The 24,643-nt window shown below is 37.5% G+C and overlaps 2 protein-coding genes across 3 annotated transcripts in view; one reads left to right on the plus strand and one right to left on the minus strand.

The window, feature by feature from the left end:
• Positions 1 to 24,643, plus strand: part of FAM117B (family with sequence similarity 117 member B) — an 84,831-nt gene that overhangs the window by 34,992 nt on the left and 25,196 nt on the right. For both annotated transcript variants that reach the window (XR_014016567.1, XM_081243279.1), the window contains exons 2-4: positions 10,837 to 10,988; positions 19,052 to 19,144; positions 20,263 to 20,376. Coding sequence is in view for 1 of the 2 variants with exons in the window: in XM_081243279.1 (XP_081099405.1) it covers positions 10,837 to 10,988; positions 19,052 to 19,144; positions 20,263 to 20,376 (359 nt within the window). In the remaining variant the exon portion in view is untranslated. The remainder of the gene's footprint in view (positions 1 to 10,836; positions 10,989 to 19,051; positions 19,145 to 20,262; positions 20,377 to 24,643) is intronic.
• LOC308622133 (ras-related protein R-Ras2-like) lies at positions 1,522 to 3,058 on the minus strand. Its single transcript, XM_081243280.1, has one exon. The coding sequence runs from the start codon at positions 2,864 to 2,866 to the stop codon at positions 2,369 to 2,371; it is 498 nt and encodes a 165-aa protein (XP_081099406.1). The 5' UTR covers positions 2,867 to 3,058; the 3' UTR covers positions 1,522 to 2,368.

Genomic DNA, 24,643 nt, shown 5'->3' on the forward strand with positions numbered 1-24,643 from the left:
AAAGACTTGTCCAGGAATGCTTTATTTTTAATAGTGGAACACAGGAAACAACCCAAATGTCCATCAACAGGCTGTTGGATAACCAAATTGTAGTATATTGCATTTGTCTGGGTTCTCCAGAGAAACATAACTGATAGGATATACAGTATATATTGTATGTATCATATATATATCAATATATATTTACATCCTATTGACACATTAGATAGAGAGATAGGTAGGTAGATAGATAGGGATTTATTATAAGGAATTGGCTCACGTGGTTATGGAGGTTGAGAAGTGCCACCATCCACAGTCTGCAAGCTGGAAACCCAGAAGTGTCAGTGGTATAGTTGCAGTCTGAGTCCAAAGGCCTGAGAACCAGGAGAACTGATGCTGAGTCTGAGTCTGAGTCCGAGTCTGAAGGCAGAAGACCAGTGTCCTGCCTTGAAGGCAGTCATGCAGGGAGAGAGCAGATTTTCCCTTACCCAACCTTTTTTTTTTTTTTTAATTTATTTATGTTTTTTGCAGTATGCAGGCCTCTCACTGTTGTGGCCTCTCCCGTTGCGGAGCACAGGCTCCGGACGTGCAGGCTCAGTGGCCATGGCTCACAGACCCAGCTGCTCTGCAGCATTTGGGATCTTCCTGGACCGGGGCTCGAACCCATGTCCCCTGCATTGGCAGGCAGATTCATAACCACTGCGCCACTAGGGAAGCCCCCTCTGGAGTATATTTTGTCAATTTTTTCCAATCTTCCCAAAGATTAAAAATATCATTTTATTTGCAATTACTGACTTCTATAATATTAATTTTACTGGCAATTTATATTTCTTTTATACATCATTAGTATTTTTTTTTTTTTTTGTGATAACAGATCAATTTTAATTCTAGCACCTGAAGCTATACAAGGGTATGCTTTATAATCTTCATGGAACTGTTGTACACATTCAATAAAGTGACAACTGTGCAATACCACTTAGTATCTCAAAATCAGGAACATACTTTTGAATTGTTTAAACACAATCCACAGAATTAAAAACAAAATCAGAAGTCACCCACAGTTATACTAATTGTCAATTAAAAGTTTTACCATTTACTACTTGATATAGCAGTCAATATCTAGTAGGGGATATCGGAAGTGATTTCAGATTCTCATCCTGTTGTACTCTATTGGGAAGGTTTCTTGAGTAGCTATGTGACTGGCCAAAGGTGGGTACAACCAGGACCAGAACAGCATGTAAGGTTCTACCACAGTTTCTGTAGTTTTCACTTTTTTTCCTTTGTCAGCTAAAAGTGAACAGTGAGAATTAAATACTTATCTTTACATATACACAAGGTATGCTGTGAAAGCATATTTGCTTACAAACATATAAAAATACTTGTTAACTAGTTTGATAAGAAAATAATGTATAAAAGTATATAGCAAAACATTAATCATCTCTGACCCTGGAAAGATCAATTCCATATTTTATATTACAAACAAAAACAGTTTTAGTTTTTTTGAATCCCTTATCCAGAAATACTTGAAAAGGAAGACAGACAGAAATTATTTATTTTTACTCTCAACATGGCTGTGAAAGAGTTAAATTAAAAAACCAAGAACACTAAAATGCCTAAGTCCAGAATGAGTCCAAATATTTGGCCACACAGAATATTATCTTTACGAATAATAGTAAAGGCTTTACACGCAATTTTTAACCTATAAATACAGTAGGCATTTTGGTATTTTGGCCACTGGAAAACAAAAGGCTATAGCATCAGTAAAGGTCTGAGATGTCTCACTTTTGTGGATTCAATTCAGTGTATTTAAGGTTAACTAAAGTTGACATCAAAATTTTTAGAGATAGGCAAAAATTCACATTTTTAAAAAACTCCCTATGTTTCTATTTAGAGTAACAGTAGGCAATATGATTCCAGAAGTTAAAAGTTATTTCACAACCTATGACTTCAGCTTGACAAACAGCTTAGGTTCCAAAACTGATCCATCCCTATTAAAAGTAAGCCCTTAAAAAAAGAATGGGTCTGTGTATATAGATATCCATTTTAAAGGAATCAGATAATCTTTGAAGCAGCCTTAGTGTTTCCTTTAAATCTGTCTTGACTGACCATTGGATTAGCTTCATGGAAAGGATTAGCCAGCTTCTTGGTCTAAGGCTACCACGGTGATCATTTATCTAAGGCTAGAAAGGTACCAACGTGATGTAAACTGTAAGGAGACAAGGAGAAGATGAGGGCTTTTCCTGGCAGTTGGTAGCTAAAATTCAAGGGATTCTTAGAAAATGACACAGTGGCAGCCTTTCTTGTCTTTTTCTTTCCGTGTTGGTTCTGGTGAAGGAGGACATTCCTGCTCTTGAAATTTCCTTATAACCCGGACAAGTTCATGGAAAGCTTAATCTACATTCATCCTAATCTTTGCTGACGCCTCCATGTATGTTACCTTAAGTTGTCGTGCTAACTGCTGTCCTTCTTCCTGCGTTACCTGTCTCTGATGATCCAGATCTGCTTTATTACCAATTAAAATCATTGGAAACTCATCACGATCCTTTACTCTGAGAATCTGTCTTTGAAACTTATAGATTTCTTCAAAACTGCCTCTATCTGTGACTGAAAAGACCAACAGGAAACCCTCGCCAGTTCTCATATACTGTTCTCTCATAGCTCCAAACTCCTCTTGTCCTGCTGTATCCAGAATATCTAGCCGGGCTGCCCGGTCATCTATCACACACTGCTTTGTGTAGGAATCCTCGATGGTTGGATCATAATCCGTTACAAAATAGGACTGGATGAACTGGATGGTGAGCGCCGACTTGCCCACGCCGCCCCCACCGACCACCACGAGCCGGTACTTCTCTTGGCCAGAGCCGTCCCGCCAGCCGGCCGCGGCCATGGGGACGCCGCCGAGCCCAGCCCGGCCACGCCGAGCCGCCGCCCGCCCTAGGCCCGGCTCCGGGGACTTGTGCGGCCGGCGGGCTGCGGGCGAGCGGCCGGGCGGGGGTCCCGGGCGCCGGGAGCTGCTGGAGTGCCGGTCCGGGCGGCAGCGCGGCGCCCGGGCTGGCCGGGTCCCAACCGAGGCGCGGAGAAGCGAGGTGACCGCAGTGGCGAGGGGCTCATCATTAGTATTTTTTAAATATTAATCATAATCTCTTTTCCTAATCTTAAAGAGATCTTTCCTTCTGATGAAGAAAAGTTTTTTGGCTGTGCTGTGTGGCTTGCAGGAGGGATCTTAGTTCCCTGACTAGGGATTGAACTCAGGCCCTCCACAGTGAAAGCAGCAATGAAAGCACAGAGTCCCAACCACTGGACCACCAGGAAATTCCCAAGAAACATTTAAATTGAGGGAGATTCCTTTGATTTCATTTTAGCTTCCTTTTCTTTTATTAAATTCTAGTAAAATTCAACGTAGCTGATTTTTATCTTAATTAGCACACACAGTATGATTAAATTCTTATAAAAGTATATGCCTATTCATCCACTGTCTAAACTTCCTCCTCCTACACACACACTTAAAATGTCTCTGGAAAGAAATATAAAAAACTGATGACAACAGCTACCTCCAGAAAGGGGAAATGGATGGCTGGCAGATAAAGAGGTACAAGGGAGATATTTCACTGTCTTTCTAATTATACCTTTTAAATTTTACATGTGAACTTATTACCTATATTTTTAAAACTCATATTCTTTGATTCAACAACTCTCTATCTAGGCATGTAAATAGAATAATTAAATGTGGAAAAGGGCTTTAAATTCAAAGACATTCATAACATTTGCAATAGTAAATACCGTAAATAATATGTCCAAAATTGGAGGTTAAGGAAACGGATGGAAAATATATAATGGAATTTAAAGATATTAAAAACTATGTTTTGAAATGATAAACTTACATGACAACTTATTTATAATCTATTAAGGGAAATGTAGGAAAAAAGTATGTGTTTCCATAATTTATTTCTAACTTCATATCTTCTTCGGTTATTTCCATGTTTCTTCTTCAGTTAACTTTTTTTTTTTTTGCAGTACGCAGGCCTCTCACTGTTGTGGCCTCTCCCATTGTGGAGCACAGGCTCCGGACGCGCAGGCTCAGCGGCCATGGCTCACGGGCCCAGCCGCTCCGTGGCATGTGGGATCTTCCCGGACCGGAGCATGAACCCGTATCCCCTGCATCGGCAGGCGGACTCTCAACCACTGCGCCACCAGGGAAGCCCCTTCAGTTAACTTTTCAATTAAGTTTTCAATGAAACATTAACAGATAACATAATGAGTAACTGTTGCAGGCATAGCAGTACCAAATTAATAAATTAACCCTAATAAGAAATAATGATTAATTTAATCAAACTGATTTCCTATAGACACAGTATCAAAAAAAGGTCTAGGCATTTAAAAATCTAATTAAATTTAAAAATCTAATTTACAATAGCCAGGACATGGAAGCAACCTACATGTTCATCGACAGAGGAATGGATAAAAAAGATGTGGCACATATATACAATGGAATATTACTCAGCCATAAAAAATAATGAAATAATGCCATTTTTAGCAACATGGATGGACCTAGAGATTGGGAAGATCTCACATGCTGCAGAGCAACTGAGCCTGTGTGCCACAACTAATGAGCCTGTGCTCTAGAGCCCGTGAGCCACAACTACTGAGCCTGCGTGCCATAACTACTGAAGCCCACGTGCCTAGAGCCCGTGCTCCACAACAAGAGAAGCCACTGCAGTGAGAAGCCTGCACACCGCAATGAAAAGTAGTCCCCGCTTGCTGCAACTAGAGAAAGCCCCACGCACAGCAACAGACCCAACACAGCCAAAAAAAAAAAAAATATATATATATATATATATATATATACACACACAAAATTTATATATATATATTAAAAAAATACTTCAGAATGTAGGCAAATGAGTATTCTTGTGAGGGCAAAATCCTTTCTGGTGGAAGGCAATTTGGCAGTACTTAAAATTTTAATGTGTATATATCCTTGGATATAAAATTTGATGTCTGGAAATTTTTTCATAAAGAGATAATTAAGAAGGGCAAGTTCCCGTTCCACTTTGTGGAGATCCTTGCCTGTGCCGGGGGATGCCTTAACGACAGAGGTCAAGCCCAGACTGAGGGTGGGCGCACAGACAAGGCACTGCTGCAGAAGATGAAAGGCATCCACGCTGACATCCCCGTGTGGCTCCCAGAGACCAGTGCCCACGTGCAGGAGCTGTACCAGCAGTGGCTGGATGGTACCGACTGCCCCCCCCAACCCCAAGTCCAGGAAGCCCTGCATACTGCATACCAGGGCCCAGGGCATCCTGCTTATAGCCGAGACATCAAGTGGTGAAGGTTGAGGAGGCTGGGAGGCAGGCCTGTCAGCTGCCTGAGGATGGAGGAGCTACCACGTGTGGGTATCAGAGACCTGGAAGAAAACAGCTCAGCTTTTCTCCTACTACTGCGGTTTTCCAGAATTCTCTGCTACCCCCATTTGTCAGCAGCCCCCTCCTTCAGTTCAAAGAGGTGCTATCTTCGTAATATTTGTGTGATTGGAATATTTTAACATGAGAGAAGGGTGCCCCAATTTGAGTTTCGTTTAAGACTGAAAAATTCCAAAGAACAAGAATGGAGATAGACTACTGTCTTTTGGGCTTAAAAAAAAATCCAAAGTGTCCTGTGAAGAGCTAAGACCCCAGAAGTTCTGATTCACATGCCTCAGAGAGATTTGATTTGGAAATGACAGGAAGCGGGCAGGCTGCGGGGGTGTGTGGTCTGCCCAGTTGGCTCTTCTTTTTACCCACTTATTTTATTCCTGAAATGTTTTTGCCAGAATGTGAATAAACATTCACATTCTGTTTTTGGGGAAAAAAATTGAGATAATTAAGTAAACATAAAAGGATATATATCTGCCACTGAAAATGTCCATCAATATGGGATTAAGTTATGATGTATCCATTCAATGATGTATCCATTGATGTATCCAGTGATGTATCCAATTTATCCATATCCAATGATGTATCCATTCAGTAGGAAGTATCCTATAACTATTAGTTATAGTTATAGGATAGTTATAGTTATCCTAATAATATCCTATAACTATGCAGCTATTAAAAATGGTGATGTGGGGACTTGCCTGGTGGCGCAGTGGTTAGGAATCTGCCTGCCAATGCAGGGGGCACGGGTTCGAGCCCTGGTCCGGGAAGATCCCACATACCGCAGAGCAACTAAGCCCATGCGCCACAGCTACTGAGCCTGCTCTCTAGAGCCCGTGAGCTACAACTACTGAGCCCACGTGCCTAGAGCCTGTGCTCCACAACAAGAGAAGCAACCGCCAATGAAAAGCCCACGCACCGCAACAAAGAGTAGACTCCGCTCACTGCAACTAGAGAAAGCCAGTGCGCAGCAACGAAGACCCAACACAGCCAAAATAAATAAATAAATAAAATAAATTTTTAAAAATGGTGATGTATTGTAGATTCATATTTATTACAGTGGCAATAGGTCCTCGACATGCCCTTTTTCTTTCTCGACAATAAGTAATAGCATGCCTAATGGGACCTCATTTATATAAAATTGTACGTCTGTGTAAGTGTAGACAGATTTCTGGAAGATAAATGCTCATTAAAATGGTTACCTCTTGGGCTTCCCTGGTGGCGCAGTGGTTGAGAGTCCGCCTGCCGATGCACGGGACACGGGTCCGTGCCCCGGTCTGGGAAGATCCCACATGTCGTGGAGCGGCCAGGCCCGTGAGCCATGGCTGCTGAGCCTGCGCGTCCGGAACCTGTGCTCCACTACGGGAGAGGCCACAACAGTGAGAGGCCCACGTACCGCAACAACAAAAAAAAAGGTTATCTCTTGAGTGGTGGCCTATTGGGATTTTGTGTGTGTGTGTTTTTTTAAATACTGTTAGTTTTCTTTATACTAAGTATTTATCATTTTTATACATGAAGAAGGAAAGATTTTTTTTCCCTTTCTGAACAAATGCATATGTCTAATTTATCCCTTCTGCTTGTTAAATGATTTTGTGGATAGCAAGAAATACAGCTTTTAAGCCAGTACCTGATCAAATTCTGCAAATACCTAAATCTAACAAGGTCTGTAGAACCTTTGTAATGTAATACCTAAGGGCCATGGTTTGGGATGCTCTACTTCTGCCATTGAAGTTACCCAGGAACTAGCTGAACTGGTGCAGATGGTTGGGGAGTTCTGAACTCCAGAGCCCAGGGCATTGACTGAAATTTTTAATGCCACACCCAGCTGTAGCTAACTTCTTTTAAGACTTGATTTTTAAAGAACAAAGTCAAGTTTGAACTTCTGTTGTTTTGGTTTACTTTTTCTCAGCTTTGTTTAGGTATAATTGATAAATAAAATTGTAAGATATATAAAGCATACCTCATAAGGATTTGATATATGTAAGCACTGTGAAAAGATTTCTCCCATCTAGTTCATTAACACATCCATCACCGCACATATCTTTTTTTGTTTGTGTGAGAGAACATTTAAGTTCTGCTCTCTTTGCACATTTCACTTACACAATATAGTGTCATCAACTGTAGTCACCATGTTATACATTTACACCTCAGACCTTATTTATTCATCTTATAGCTGAAACTTTATACCCTTTCATCAGCCTTTCCCTGTTTTCTCCATACCCCTGGCAATCACTTTTCCTACTCTCTGTTTCTATGAGTTTGATTTTTGAAAAAGGATTCAACATATAAGTGATACCATGCAGTATTAGTTTTTGTTGATTTACTTTGGGTTAACAAAAGAGTATCTGAATTTATTGCATGCACCTGCCCTTGCTGATAGAAACATTAGAAGTCGTTCTCTTCTCTTCATATATGTCAGATATTATTTTAATCATTCGATTGGGGGTGGAAGTAAAATTCCTGCCCTTCAAAATCTCACTCTCTCCTAGAGGTGCAAGACACCATTTCAGTGAACCGTGCTATGGCAGCACACAAGAGGGCTTTTGACCCAGGTGTTGATGTGTTTCTTGGGGGTTTGAGTGGCTGTTCAAGGAAGATTTTCCAGAGGAAACATTTGAACTGAATTTTCAATTTCAGTTCAGACATCCAGACTGCAGTTTGAAAGATTAAACATGAATTAGCCAAACCCAGGAAAGGGATATGAGGATTATGTAGGCAGAGGCAAAAGCCTGTAGGCATGCGGGATCTGGCACATGTTGGGAACTGCAAGTCGTTCAGCATGATCGGGAATTGAGGCAGTGTAGGCAAGAAAGGAAGGCTGGAGAAGCCAGATCATGAAGGATCTTGTTAGCTGTAAAAGAGTTTCTTCCTCTGGACTTCCTTGTAAATACAGCCTTTGTTCATGTAGGTTGGGATTCTTTGAGTCATCTTTGACTCTTTGAGGCTCCCTCCCTTCCCTTAAACTCTCTCATAATTAGGCACCAAATCTTGTCAATTTTGGGAACTTGGATTGAAATGGAACGATGATGAGCTAGATGTAGACTCTGTGTTCTTTATGGCAGGCTGTAACTTAGTATTTTTAATTTCTAGGGCTTAGCGCTGGCTCACAGACCCTTAAAAATGTCTAAATGAAGGGAGTTCAAAAGAGAAAATGTTTAGTATTTTTACAGGTGACCATGTATAACTTTTCTGTTCTCCATTTTGTTATAGAAAATCTAATGGTCTTAGGAGGCCTGGTTGAAAAGTCAGCACTTGGATAATTTAAAATCTTGAAAATGGAATCAGACCTGTTAGTAAGATCTATTTGATCAGTGCCTGGTGGGTGACTGAAGCAATGTTATAGTCAGGGAAGAAAAGTGTCAGACAGCTTTTAACAATTTGATTTTAATGAATATACACCAGTTTACATAGTGTGTGTGCCTTTTTTTGTGTGTGTCCAAGAACAATCTTCTTGTGACTATCCCAGTAGAGATTAATTTTTTAGTTAAAGGAAAAATCGTGAACATGTATATTTATTGCTTTTCACTTATCACAGTTAATAACGTGGGTACATGCTTCCTTGAACTTATGGGTATGTACTGTATTTATTTTGTGTTTAACTATAAGAGGAAGACTGTGTGCAGAGATGGTTAGCGTTTGAAACAATTAGGCATTGTTGTAGTGAAATAGTTGTGCCATTTTGAAAACAAATTATGTATCTGAGGCACATCTTGTGAAACAACTTTTATGATTATCAGCAACACAGCTGCTAAAAGTATTATCTTGGTGGAATTGAATCTTTTGTTATCTGGGTCACATAACCAGCAACTGAACTTTTATACTTGTAACTATATAAGACCCTTATTAAGAAATAAGTAGAAGAGAGGTGTCATAAAGTGTTTTCATATATGGCCTTAAGAAGAACAAGGTATTTGTTATCATATAGAGCTAGAGTGATAATATTATAATATCCTACTCAAGCATATATTTGTTTGATATTTTTAAACCCCTTAATTTTTTATTTTAATCTATTATTATTATTATATTATTATTATTTTGGCTGCACCGCACAGCATGTGGGATCTTAGTTCCCTAACCAGAGGTTGAACCCATGCCCCCTGCAGTGGAAGCACGGAGTCTTAACCACTGGACCGCCAGGGAAGTTCCTTAATTTTTTAATTTTTAAAGCATAAATTAGCTAAGCCTATCGCCTTCTCCCTTCCAAAAAAAAAATGGAGATATGAGACTGTTTTTTATACATCACCTCTAACTTCCCATTACCTCTAGTTTTTTGTTTGTTTTGTTTTTAGTTTTTATTTTTGGCTTATATCTAAATACATATCCTGTAGCTTGAAATGGAAAATGTATTTGCATATGTGGCCTTAAGTATGGCTCCTATAGGCTGGTTAGTATGGTTTCTTATAGTCTATTTATTATAACAAAAATTAAGATATGTGCCTTACAGAGCTAATTAAAATGGAATTTCACTTGTAACTTTATCTTAGCTGCCTTATATCCTTTTGAGTATAGGTGGTATAATGATAAATGAGTATTTTACATATTATATCTACTTAATCTTAAAACCAAGATGAACATTTTTTAAATGGAGAAATATACATTTGTCTTATTTTCTTTTTTTTTTGTAGAGATAATTGTAGTTGTAAGAAATAACGTGGAGATCTTTTGTACACTTTGCCCTTTTTACTCCAGTGATAACATTTTGTAGAACTCTGTAGTATTTTGACATTGTACAATCCACTGCTCTTATTCAGATTTCTTCAGTTTTACTTGTACTTATTTGTGTGTGTGTGTGTTTAATTCTATACTGCTTAATCTCCTTTGTATGTTTGTATATTCACCACCACAGTCAAGATACTGAATAGTTCCCTATCACCAGGGTCCTCGCATGTTGCCCTTTTATAACACCTACTTCTCTCCTACCACTTCATCTTCCCTCCCCTATCTATTAGTGGACCCCTGGCAACCACTGATCTTTCTTCCACTTCTAAAAGTTCCTCATTTCAAAAATGTTGTACAAATGAAATCATACAGCAGGTAACCATTTGAGATTGACTATTTTTACTCAGTATAATTCTCTGGAGATTCATTGAAGTTTGTGTGAATCAATAGCTTATTCTTTTTATTACTCACTTTTTGTATTTAAGTTAGAAAACCTCTACATAGTTTCTACTTTGTTTCCTTCCTAATCTATTTTTATCTCTCTTTTTTTTTTTTGCGTTCGCGGGCCTCTCACTGTTGTGGCCTCTCCCGTTGCGGAGCACAGGCTCCAGACGCACAGGCTCAGTGGCCATGGCTCACGGGCCCAGCCGCTCTGCAGCACGTGGGATCTTCCCGAACCGGGGCACAAACCCGTGTCCCTTGAATCAGCAGGCGGACTCTCAACCACTGCGCCACCAGGGAAGCCCCTAATCTATTTTTAAAATAAATGTATTTGTCTTAATTCTAGGTGACAAAGCAAGACCGCCTTCCTCCAGCCCCTCTAGCATCATCCGCCGTACCTCTTCCCTGGATACACTTGCTGCTCCGTACCTTGCAGGGCACTGGCCTCGTGATGGTCATGGGCAAGCTGCTCCTTGCATGAGGGACAAGGCCACACAGGTAGGGTTATTACAGTTCTTATCTTGAAGTGTTTCACTCTGAAACCGTTTCTCATAATATTATTTGTTCTACTCTGTGCTCAAAATCGTAAAATATTAGTGTGTATTAATTAGCATTATCTGGGAAGCTTATCAAGAGTGCGATCCCCAGGCTTGACCTTCAGATATTCTCTAGTAGGTTTTGGCTGAGGCTTGGGAATGTGCATATTAAACAGTACCCAAAGTAATTCCGATACATACAGATAATATATGCACATACTTTTCTCCCACTTACTTTTTTTTTTTTTTTTTTGCCTGTGGCTTAGTTCCCCAACCGGGGATCAAACCTGGGCCCCGACAGTGAAAGTGCAGAGTCCTAACCACTGAACTGGCAGGGAATTCCCGTCCCACTTACTCTTTATAGTCAGTTCAGAACATCACATTATATTTAATATATGGAATTTGGACTTAAAAATCTGTTACAGTAAAGATTACTTTAGTTTCCATCCAGCCTTATATTTTTGTGCCCAAAAATCTTCGTGTGTTGCAAGATGGGGATTATATGCTATTGCTGGTAGAGTCTGTAAATGTAAATATCCCGACAAAGGGACTCTGGAAGCAAAGTTTTGTACTTTTAAATTTATAAAAAGTTTCAATTAAAAAAATCTTAAGAGATCATTTGATGTACCTCCTAGTCTTACAGATGAGGAAACTGAAGTCCAAAATCATAGAGCCAGTTGATGATGTGTCTCAGTTAGGTGTAGTTTCTGTCATAGCAAATTAGTACAATTATAATTAATTAAATATTTGTCTAGTCATTTATTTAATGTTTCTCATATTCATTAGATGGTGCTCCCATGAAGGCAGGAACTGTGTCTGGCTTGTTCATTTCTGTATTTTCATCCTCAGGACTTAGTACTGTACCTGATGGAATAAGCACTAAAGGAATATTTGCAAAGGATTGAATGAGCAGAACAGTTAAAGCTTTATGGCTAGTGAAGAAAGAAAATCATTTAAAGAGTTAAAAGATTCTTTATACTGATTGTTGAAAATCAGCTAAGGTACATCTTAATTTAGACTTCAAATTTACATCACTGATGGTTGCTTGATCTCAGCACTTTGTGAGAGAATATCCTTTTACAAGACCAAGTAAATACACTTTGCAGTGTTTCTTGGATTTACATACTGGTTTCTAGAATTCCAGATGTTCCTGGTGGACTTAGTTTGTTTTCTGTTCTGATGCTCTTGAAACTGAGCCCCATTGTTAGGGTAGATGCTTGGGATTAGGAATTACCTTGAGGGTTATACTCCAGTTGCAACTACGGAAATGAAAATGCAGAGTCTGTACTCATTAAAAGTAATGAATCTTTTCTGAAATTGTGACTTTTTAAACCGAAGAGTTCTGTAGAACTCTGCATTTATTCAAAATCTGTAACTTTGCTGAGATTAGGCCACGTTGTATAGAAAATGAATACAAATTCTTTTCCCACTTTGGTTATTACAGAATATTGAGCAGCATTCCTTGTACTATACAGTAGAATTTGAAAAAGACTAGATACATATATATGTATAACTGAATCACTTTGCTGTACACAACATTGTTAATCAGCTATGCTCCAACATAAAATTTTTTAAAAAAGGAAATAAATACAGTCTTTACTTGCTTTCTGCTTAATCCACAGGTCGTGTTTAAATTAGTATGGGTGCATTTCCTTGAACGTTTCTGCAACCCTCTTTCTTTGCTCTGCAGTTTCAGATTCAGTGAGTGAGTTGAGATATTTTGTCTTACCGGTAAGAATATACATTCTTATAAGCCATTGGGAGCCCCTTGATCTGTAGAAGCAGTTCAGTAAGTCTGTTGAGTTACTGTGACCTAGCTGTGGCCGTGACCACAGCTGTGGTCAAGTTGCTGTGACCTAGCTCTGGCTACCACTTGACTGGTGTTCCTGTTTTTTCTTCTGTTTGGAACACTTTCCCACCATTTGCCTGGACAGCTTATACTCTGATGCTTATAGCAGCCTCCCCCGATACTATAGAACCTTGCCTACCTACTTTCCCTGTCCTTCCAGGTCTGGATTAGGTGCCTTTCTTAGGGAACCTCAGTCATCACATAGCATAAGTGGCTATTTATTCCTTCTGTCCTAGAAGAAACTCTTTCAGAATAAAAACTGTCTAACTCCAGTACCTAGTCTAGTGCCTGATACATTAGAAGATGCATAATAGCTTTCCAGTATACAATGTAAAATTGAACAAAATTGAAACATGCTTAATTAAAACTCAATTTTACTTTTTATTAATACCTGAGTGTCTTATAATAAAGGCACAGCTTCTTAGTTGAACAAAGAAAGCAATTGTCTTTTAAAGTAGGAGTTTAAGTAAAATTAATGATTTTGCCGAGGATTTTTTCCTGCCTGAACATCTTATCACTGAAATTAACAAAGTTGTCTTTTGCTCTTTATGCTTATTTTTACCTTACCAACTAATATTCTTGTTCTCATTTTTAATTCTTAAATCTATAGGAGACTTTTATATTCCTTTGCTTTTCCTTGAATTTTTATACTTAAAATTAATATCTTTAGTAATTTCTCTAATTTTTAAAACCTTTTTATTTGGGAAAAAAGTCCCAAGTTTATAGAAGAGTCCCAAGAGTAGTAGATTGAACACCCTATACTCCTCACCAATAAACATTTTTGCATATTTTGTTTTCTTTGTGTATATATAATTGTTATTATTACTGTTGTTATTATTTGCTAATTGTTAATAATTTACAGAAATTTTGACTCTTCTCAAATACTTCAGGATGTATATGAACAAAGACTTAAAAAATATTACCAAAGTAATTATCAAATTCAGGAGATTTAACATTGATACAATGCTACTATTTAATATGTGATACATAGACATTTTTTTTTTCAGTTTCCCCAATGATGTTATCTGTAGTAGTTTCTCCCGTAAGCTAGGACCCAGTGAAGGAGCACACGTGGCATTTAGGTATCATGTTTCTTTAGAATCCTTTAGTCTGGAACAGTTTCTCAGCTTTTCTTTGTCTTTCATGACATTGATATTTTTAAGAGTGCAAGCTAGTATTTTTGTTGAATCTTCTCAGCCTGGGTTTATCTGTTTTTTAAACTGTTACATTCAGTAATAACATTTTTGGCAGGAGTACTATATGCGTTGTGTGTTCCTCTCTGTGCATGTGCATCAAGAGGTGCCCGATGTCAGTAATGTTAAGTTTGACCCACCAGATTCTCTTTGTAACTGTATGTACATAGTCTGTGGGGAAATATTTGAGACTGTAAATATCCTGTTCCCCAACAAGCTTTCGTGCATTGGTTTTGGCATTTGTTGATGATTCTTGCTTGAATCAACAATTACTGTAGTAGTTCCAAATGATCATTTTCTAACTCTATTGTCATTCTTCCTGCATTTATTTGTTGGTCTAATACTTTTTTCTTTAACCATTTTTATTTTTTAAATTAATTTTTATTGGAGTATAGTTGATTTTTAATGTTGTGTTTCTGCTGTACAGCAATGTGACTCAGTTATACATATACATATATCCACTCTTTTTTAGGTTCTCTTCCCATATAGGTCATTACAGAGTACTGAGTAGAGTTCCCTGTGCTATATAGTAGGTTCTTATTAGTGATCTGTTTTGTATATAGTAGTGTGCATAAGTCAATCCCAGTCTCCCAATTTTTCCCTGCCCCCCATGCCCCTTGTTAACCATAAGTTTGTTTTCTACATCTGTGACTCTGTTTCTGTTTTGTAAGTAGGTTCGTTTGCACCATTTTTTTAGATTCCACATATAAGCGATATCATATGATATTTGTCTTTCTCTGTCTGACTTACTTCACTCAGTGTGACAATCTCTAGGTCCATCTGTGTCAGTGCACATGGCATTATTTCATTCTTTTTTATGGCTGAGTAATATTCCATTGCATGTATGTATCACATCTTCTTTGTCCATTCCTCTGTTGATGGACATTTAGGTTGCTTCCATATCCTGGCTATTGTAAATAGTGCTTATATGTTGCAATGAACACTGGGGTACATGTATCTTTTCGAATTATGGTTTTCTCCAGATATATGCCCAGGATTGGTTTTGCTGGATCATATGGTAGCTCTATTTTTAGTTTTTTAAGGAACCTCCATTATGTTCTCCATAGTGGCCGTACCAATTTACATTCGCACCAACAATGTAGGAGGGTTCCCTTTTCTCCACACCCTCTCCAGCATTTACTGTTTGTAGATTTCTTGATGATGGGCATTCTGATTTGTGTGAAGTGATACCTCATTATAGTTTTGGTTTGCATTTCTCTGATAATTAGTGATATTGAGCATCTTTTCATGTGCCTCTCGGCCATCTGTATGTCTTCTTTGGAGAAATGTCTATTTAGGTCTTCTGCCCATTTTTAGATGGGGTTTCCTTTTTTTTTTTTTTTTCTGGATATTGAGCTGCATGAGCTGTTTGTATGTTTTGGAGATTAATCCCTTTTCAGTCACTTCATTTGCAAATATTTTCTCCCATTCTGTGGGTTGTCTTTTTGTTTTGTTTATGGTTTCCTTTGCTGTGCAAAAGTTTTGAAGTTTCATTAGGTCCCATTTTTGTTTTTATTTTCACATTAGGAGGTGGATCAAAAAAGATCTTGCTGCGATTTATGTCAGAGAGTGTTCTGCCTTTGTTTTCCTCTAAGAGTTTTATAGTATCTGGTCTTCCATCTGTGAATTTGATAAAGTTGCAGGATATAAAATTAATACACAGAAATCTCTTGCATTCCTATACACTAACAATGAAAGATCAGAAAGAGAAATTAAGGAAACAATCCCATTTACCACCACATCAAAAAGAATAAAATACCTAGGAATAAACCTACCTAAGGAGGCAAAAGACCTGTATTCAGAAAACTATAAGATACTGATGAAAGAAATCAAAGATGACACAAACAGGTGGAGAGATGTACCATGTTCTTGGATTGGAAGAATCAATATTGTCAAAATGACAGTACTACCCAGAGCAATCTACAGATTCAATGCATTCCCTATCAAATTACCAATAGCATTTTTTCACAGAATTAGAACAAAACATTTTGCAATTTGTATAGAAGCACAAAAGATGCCGAATAGCCAAATGGAGCTGGAAGAATCAGGCTCCCTGAGTGCAGACTATATTACAAAGCTACAGTCATCAAGACAGTATGGTAGTGGCACAAAAACAGAAATATAGATCAATGGAAAAGGATAGAAAGTCCAGAGATAAACCCACGCAGCTATGGTCAACTAATCTATGAGAAAGGAGGCAAGAATATACAATGGAGGGAAGACAGTCTCTTCAGTAAGTGATGCTGGGAAAACTGGACAGCTACATGTAAAATAATGAAATTGGAATGTTCTCTAACTCCATACACAAAAATAAACTCAAAATGGATTAAAGGTCTAATACTTTTTTTTTTTTTTTTTTGCGATAAGCGGGCCTCTCACTGCTATGGCCTCTCCCGTTGCGGAGCACAGGCTCCGGACGTGCAGGCTCAGCGGCCATGGCTCACGGGCCCAGCCACTCCGCGGCATGTGGGATCTTCCCGGACCAGGGCACGAACCCGTGTCCCCTGCATTGGCAGGCGGACTCCCAACCACTGCGCCACCAGGGAAGCCTAGGTCTAATACTTTTTGATAGAAGTATTTCTTTATGGAATTGTCCTAAGTGGATTTTATAAAATGTCATTTGATATGACTTAAGATTCTGGGTTTTTTTCCCCCTTTTAACTTTTTACTAATTAAATGTTCAACATACCAAAAAATTGGAAGGGTATGACAGCTGTCATGAGATTCAACAGTTTTAAACATAACCATATTTGCTTTACTAATCTTTGTATTTTTATGTGTGTGTTTCTCTGCTTTCTGAAAGTGTGTTTCAGATGTCATGACACTTTATCCCTAAATCTTTCAACATATATCTTCTAAGAATAAGGATATTTCCTATATAGTCACAGTAGCATTAGCTCACCTAGGAAAATTAATAATTACATAATATCATGTAACACCCAAATCCAGTTCACGTTAAAGTTTACCCAAGATCCCTTCCTTCCCTCCTTTCTTTCACCAGGATCCAGTCTGAGATTCATGCATTGTACTTGCTTTCTCTTAGTTCCTTTTAATTAATTAATTAATTAATTTTATTTGTTTTTAGCTGCATTGGGTCTTCGTTGCTGTGCGTGGGCTTTCTCTAGTTGCAGTGAGTGGGGGCTACTCTTCATTGTGGTGAACGGGCTTCTCATTGTGGTGGCTTCTCTTGTTGCGGAGCACGGACTCTAGGCTTGTGGGCTTCAGTAGTTGTGGCACGCGGGCTCAGTAGTTGTGGCTCACAGGCCCTAGAGTGCAGGCTCAGTAGTTGTGGAGCATAGGTTTAGTTGCTCCATGGCATGTGGGATCTTTCCAGACCAGGACTCAAACTCGTGTCCCCTGCATTGGCAGGTGGATTCTTAACCACTGTGCCACCAGGGAAGTCCGAGCCTTTAGTTTTTCATTTAACAGTATCTCATGGAGATTATTTTGCATTAAAAATACAGTGTAGATTTTCTTACCCATTTTTATAGCTGTGTATTATTCTACTATAAAGATAAGCCATAATTTATTTGGCCAATCCTCTATTTACATTTTTCTAATCTTGTATAAAAACAGTGCTATAGGGAATAATATATGTCATTTTGTACATAAAGGTGTAAGTTTGTACATCTGCAGTATAAATTACCAAAATATGGGTGGTTGTGTCAAACAGTATGTGCATTTGTAACTTTGACAGCAGTTGCAAAATCACCTTCCGTAAAGGCTGTACTAATTTTACATTCCACCAACAATGGAGGAGGGTGTATGTGATCAGATTGCCCAGTCTCAGTGAAGTTTTAACTTGCATTTCTCTTATTATGGGGTGAGGTTGAGCATATTTTCATATGCCAAGAATAATATTTTTTTCTGATACAATGTTTTTAAGTTCTGGATTTTGTGTAACCACTAAGAATTTAACATTTTTGAGGCTGTACTCTGCAGATATTTAAAGCAAGAAAAGACAAAATTAAGAGGTTAAGATTATAAACTCTGGAGTCTCAGGTTTATATCTTTGGCTTTGCCACTTCCCAGCTGTGTGACCTTAGGCAACTTATCTAACCTCTCATTGTCACAACTTCCTTATCTGCAGAACTTGTAGAACTTTTTGTATGTATTAAATCAGATAATACAGTGAAGACCTTTCACTGTACTTTCATAAAGCACAGTGCCTAGCACATAGTAAGATCACAGGAATGTTAACTATTATTAGTATGCATTTGTTCAAAAAATGCTATGCTTATAATTATATAATAATAATGAATTTTTTATTAGAGAAATGAAAGAAATAGGCTAAAATATTGCAATTAAGTAACTGATACTAAAAATTATGGGTAATTTGTGTTATTTAAAATACTTTCTAATGTCTAGTTTTTCTGTAATAGGAATGTATTTTGTAATAGAAAAATATGGTATACCTTTTTTTTTAGAAAGGGAAAATATTCTCAGGTTTATTGAGATATAACTGATATATAACACTATATAAGTTTAAGGTATGCAGCATAATGACTTGACATACATATATTGCAAAATGATCACCACAATAAGCTTAGTTAACATCCATCACCTCATAGAGTTACCCAAAAACTTTTTTTGTGTGTGTGTTGAGAACTTTTAGGATCTACTCTCTTAGCTACTTTCAGATGTATGATGCAGCAAGTGTTAACTATAGCCATTGGGTTGTACATTACATCCCCAGTGCTTATTTATCTTTTAATGGAAGTTTGTACCTTTTGACCACCTTCATCCTATTCCCCCTCTGCTGACCCCCAGCTCTGGTAACCACAAATCTGATTTCTTTTTCTATGAGTTTGTTTGTTTTTTTAGATTCCACATGTGAGATCATATTGTATTTGTCTTTCTCTGTCTGACTTCATTTAGCATAATACCCTCAAGGTCCATCTGTGTTGTCGCAAATGTGGCATTCATTATTGTTAAATGATTAATTATTTTATTAAAACCTCTTCCTTCTTTTTCCCATTATAGACAGAGAGTGCATGGGCTGAAGAGTATTCTGAAAAAAAGAAAGGGTCTCACAAGCGTTCAGCATCGTGGGGCAGCACAGATCAACTTAAGGAGGTCAGAGAAATGGTTCCAAGGAAGTGGGTGTGGAAATTTGATCCCTTCGTTGACTAGTTCCTTGAAGTTGTGAGCAGCAAAGATTTGTCAATTTCCATTGTTTTTTAATTTTGGGGGGGGTTTTTTTGGTGGTTTTGTTTACTTGAGAAATAACAGAAAAACAGTTATTATGTTGAATAAAGATTCGAATGGGGAAATGTATGCATAACTTACTTGATTATGTGTTTTTCTTTATTTTTAATGAGAGTCCATAGCTGTTAATATAAATATCAAATGTATAAGATTGCAGTGATACAACAAATTCACACTTACTCTTTCTATATACAGTGGTAGTATTTCTGAATTTCAGTAACCCAGTATAACCAAGTTGATTATGGCCCTGTGCTATGATTACCATTTTTTGTGCCCATAATTAGGACATTTGTATTTTATACATAATGTAGCAATAAAACAGAAAAATTCAGTCAAAGAATAATATAGGATATTGATTGAAATTGTATTTGTTATTTAAAGATTGTATCTGAATGCATTTCATGGCTTGAGTTGATTTTTTTTTTTTTTAACAGAGCTGATGTTTATTATGTTTATTCATAATTTGATTATGCTCAGTGGACAGCACATCTCCAGGAACCTCCCAGAGCCTGGGGAGCTTGAGTTGATTTTTAAATAATACTGTTTACGTTTTGGAGCTGTTGAAGGTTAGGTGTTTGTTAAAGAAAACTAATTCTAAATAAAATGTGACTCGTAAGTGAAATGAGAGAATACTTATCATTATTTTTGAATTCTTTGTGAAAGCTATAATGTATAATGTAATTTATTCTAAATGCTAAAAATTTCATTTGTTTAGTACTTGGGAAGCTTAAAGGCTCAGAATAGTGTTGGAACATAATTTTTTCTTTGAAAGAAAGATATACATTTATGCATATACAGATGTGTGTGTGTATATATATATATATGTGTATATATAAATTTTTTTACAATAAATCAGATTTTTGTGGGATGGTTAAAAACTCAAGAGATTTATTAAGGCTGAATTTTGCTGGTTCTTATTAAACATGGGTATGTTTTATGTAATGTGGAAAACATTCTGACATACTTGTTATTTTTCCCTTTTTCAGATTGCAAAATTACGCCAGCAGTTGCAGAGAAGTAAACACAGCAGTCGGCATCATCGAGATAAAGAAAGACAGTCTCCATTCCATGGCAACCATGCAGCTATTAACCAGTGTCAGGTAGGAGCACAGAGACCATAAAATCCAGACAAGGGGTTTGTTGTTTTCCTGGTGATGTTATTTCATAGGTAACTGTTTAGGATAAAAATGTCTAAAACATATTTGAAACAGTGATTAAATACTGAATTACAGCCTTCACTTAAAAAAAACAGAATATTAAGTTGACAAAATGATATTTTCCTTTAGTGATCTGTGATATGACTTCTAGGAATTATAGCTAGTTACATATTTTGGTTTACTATATTTTCGTCTTTATCAGTTTAGTATATTGGAGGCAGAATAATAGAGATAATCATTGTCTGTGGAACCAGACCCTGGATAAGTAACCTGTTCTAAGTCTCAGTATCCTCGTGTGAAGATAGAGGATAATAATGATACCTGGAGCATAAAGTCTTTTAGTAGGGAAAATCTGTAACTGCTTTGATTCTTTAACTGAACTCTATGAACTGCTCCTGATGGCTCACTCACAGAGCATTTCTCTTTAACTGAATTGAAATTAGATGGGGTCCCTTAGCAAGGAGAGAGCAAGAAATAGTTTGCCAGCCCCACTTACAGGTTGATAGCTTCTGATGATTGTCAAGTGTATGTGGATTGTTTTCAAGAGAAAGTATGGGTAGAGGTATATATTTTTTTCAAATTAATTGTGTCTTAAAATATTGATGCATGGGTCAAATTTGATTTCACAAATTTATAGTTTGATTGTAGTTTCCAATAGCTTTTTTCCATATGTAAGGCATTTTTAGTTATAAAATATGAATATACATTAACGCATTTAAAAACCTAAACAAACTGCATTTATATTTGGAGAAATAGAAAATGCAGAATTGACAAAACAAGAAATGAAAAGTTTGAATAGATTAATAATTGTCAAAGTTGGAATACTAATTATTCCGCTCACTCTCAAAGGCTACAGACCCACATGGTTTTACAGGTAAATTTGCCAACCTTCCACTTCCTCTAATTCATCCATAAATAATTTAGATGTGTTTCTAAGAGATAAGTCCAATTATTATTTCCAATCCATATTTTTATTCCAAGTAGAATAGAGGTTAAGATTGAGTTTTATTGAATTAAGTGATGGGTTTTAGGAGTTTATAACTTTCTGAAGTGATTTTTTTAAAAAGTTGCATTAAAATAAGCAATTAAAGCAATAAAATTATCCAAAATTTTCTTCTTTTTTTCCCTTGCAAGTTGAATTTGCTTCATAAAGATTATTGAAGTTTGCATGAACTTCATTTTTGTCTAATTCTAAAATGTCTCTGTGGAGAAGGTGAGGACTAGAAAATATAGTAACTTGAAAAATAAATTCATGTAGCTTGACTTTTGTACACTTGACACAACAAACATTTTGACTACTTGACTTCCTTTAGTGTTAATAGCCAATCAGAGATCAGGCACGTGTGCATCATGATAGCTATGGTAGTAGTATTCATATTTAATTGAAACTTTGAGACTGTGAACATGAAAATATCATTCAGTAAGTCATGGGTGTGGCTTTGTTTAGTGGGTTCTCTAGTGGAGAAAGTACCAATTTGAGATACGTGTGCTTTGAGGCCATTCCTCCATCCATGTAACATTTATTAAATGTTGCCATATAACTCGTACTGTAGTACTCATTAGGGGATGCAATGATAAATGAAATACTGGGGCTTTCCCCCCACCACGTCTCAAATAGATGTAAGTAAACAGTTAATTTTTACACAGTGTATTGAGTGTGTTGATCAGGGAGTGTTCAGAGTGCTATAGAAGGGATATTTATCCTTGGACTGGCCATGAGCCATCTGGAAAGACTTCTAGAGAAAATGGTGTCTAAGTGGTCCCTGAAGGATAAGTAGAATTTAGCCAATTTTCTGGACGTATAAGAAATCATGGCTTCAGGTAGGGGTGGTAGTAAGAGATTACGCTAGAGAGGTAAATAGTAGCCAGACCTGAAAGTCTTCATGTCTCAGTTGTTAAGAAATTTGGAGTTTGTCCTAGAGGCACCAGAGAACTGTTTTCTACAATTCAGGGGGTTGATAGGTGATCAGATACACATTTTGTCATGATCATTATGGGTTCAGAGTAGAGAATGAATTTGGAAGAAGACAAGATTAGAGGCAGGAAACCATTTGAGAATAGATTTATAATCCACGTAAGAAATGATGGTGAACTAAAGTAAGGTAGAAGTTGTGGAGCTGGAGAGAGTGGACAAACCTGAGTGATATTTAGAAACTAATAATTAATAATTGAAGTCTATTAAGTGCTTTCAATATGGGAAGCACTGCACTCAGCTTTTGTATATATTATTAGCATTTAATCCTCATCTTTGAGGTGGAGATTGTTATCATCCCCAATTTACAGGCAAGGAATTAAGGCCCAGAGAGATCAAGTATCTTGTTCAAGGTCATATGAGACAGAACTGGGATTCTAATCTAGGCATTTTGACTTCAGAGTCTGAGTTTTTAAACTTTGTTAGCTGATGGTTGATGAGATGGGAATGATGGAGACATAGGAGTAAAAGATAAGGCCAATTCTAGCCTTTAAAACATGATTTAAAAAATATATCTAGGGCTTCACTGGTTGCGCAGTGATTGAGAGTCCGCCTGCCAATGCAGGGGACACGGGTTCGTGTCCCGGTCCGGGAGGATCCCACATGCCGCAGACCAGCTGGGCCCGTGAGCCATGGCTGCTGAACCTGCATGTCCGGAGCCTGTGCTCCGCAACGGGAGAGGCCACAACAGTGAGAGGCCCACGTACCGCAAAAAAAAAAAAAAAAAATATATATATATATATATATATATATCTACCTTCCTCACATCATATACAAAAGTAACTCAAAATGGTCAAAGACCTAAATATAAGAGCTAAAACTAAAAGCTCTTAGATGAAAACATAGGCATATATGTGACATAGGATTAGGCAATGGTTTGTTACATATGATACCAAAAGCACGAGCAACAATAGAAAAAGTACATAAATTGGACTTTATCAAAATGGAAAACTTTTGTGCTTCAAAGGACACCATCAAAAAAGTGAAAAGACATCCCACAAAATAGGCAAAAATATATATATAGATCATATATCTGATAAAGCACTTGTATCTAAAATATATAAAGAACTCTTGCAACTCAATGATGAAAAGACAAACAGCCCAATTTAAAAATGGGCAAAGGATCTAAATAGAGAGTTCTCCAAGGAAGATATGCAGATAGCCAATAAGTATGTGAAAAAGATACTTAGCATTATTTGTCAATAAGGAAATGCATACACATTCCAGTGAGATACTATTTCATACCCACTAGGACAGCTAAAACTAAAAAGACAGATAACAGGTGTTAGTAAGGATGTGGAGAAATTGGAACCCTTATATATTGCTGATAGGAATGTAAAACGGTACATCCATTTTGGAAAACATCCTGGCATTTCCTCAAAAGGCTAAATAAACATAGAGTTACGATATAACCCAGCACTTCCTCTCCAAGGTATGTACCCAAGAGAATGGAAAACATACATTTACATAAAAACGTGGACACAAATGTTCATAGCAGCATGGCTCACAGTAGCCAAAATTTGGAAACAACCCAAATGTCCATCAACCAATGAATGGATAAATAAAATGCAGTATATCCATACAATGGAATATTATTCAGTCATAAAAAGGAATGGAGTACTGGTACATGCTACCATATGGGTGAACTTTGAAAACACTATGCAAAGTGAAAGAAGCCAGACACAAAAGAACACATATTATATGATTTCACTTACATAAAATGTCCAGAATAAGCAAACCCATAGAGACAGGTTGTAGATTTGTGGTTGCCTAGAGCTGGGAAAGTTGGGGGGAAATAGAGAGTGACTGCTAATGGGTGAGGGACTTATTTTTGGTATGATTCTAAGATCAATTGTGGTGATGGTTATACAACTCTGTTCAATAACCATTCAGAAGCAAAAGTTGTACAGTTTATTTTGATTTTTTTAAATTAATTTATTTATTTTTGGCTGCATTGGGTCTTTGTTGCTGCGCACGGGCTTTCTCTAGTTGTGGCAAGGGGGGCTGCTCTTCATTGTGGTGTGCAGGCTTCTCATTGTGGTGGCTTCTCTTGTTGCAGGCCCTAGAGTGTGCGGGCTTCAGTAGTTGTGGCACATGGACTCAGTAGTTGTGGTTCGTGGGGGTCTAGAGCACAGGCTCAGTAGTTGTGGCGCATGGGCTTAGTTGCTCCGTGGCATGTGGGATCTTCCCGGACCAGGGCTCGAACCCGTGTCTCCTGCATTGGCAGGCGGATTCTTA

The sequence above is a fragment of the Mesoplodon bidens genome (genome assembly GCF_964165515.1).
Source record: "Mesoplodon bidens genome assembly, chromosome: 8".
Classification (NCBI taxonomy): Eukaryota; Metazoa; Chordata; class Mammalia; order Artiodactyla; family Ziphiidae; genus Mesoplodon; species Mesoplodon bidens.

Coding starts and splice junctions, on each gene's coding strand:
- LOC308622133 (XM_081243280.1), bottom strand. CDS start 2,866: ATGGCCGCGGCCGGCTGGCGGGACGGCTCTGGCCAAGAGAAGTACCGG.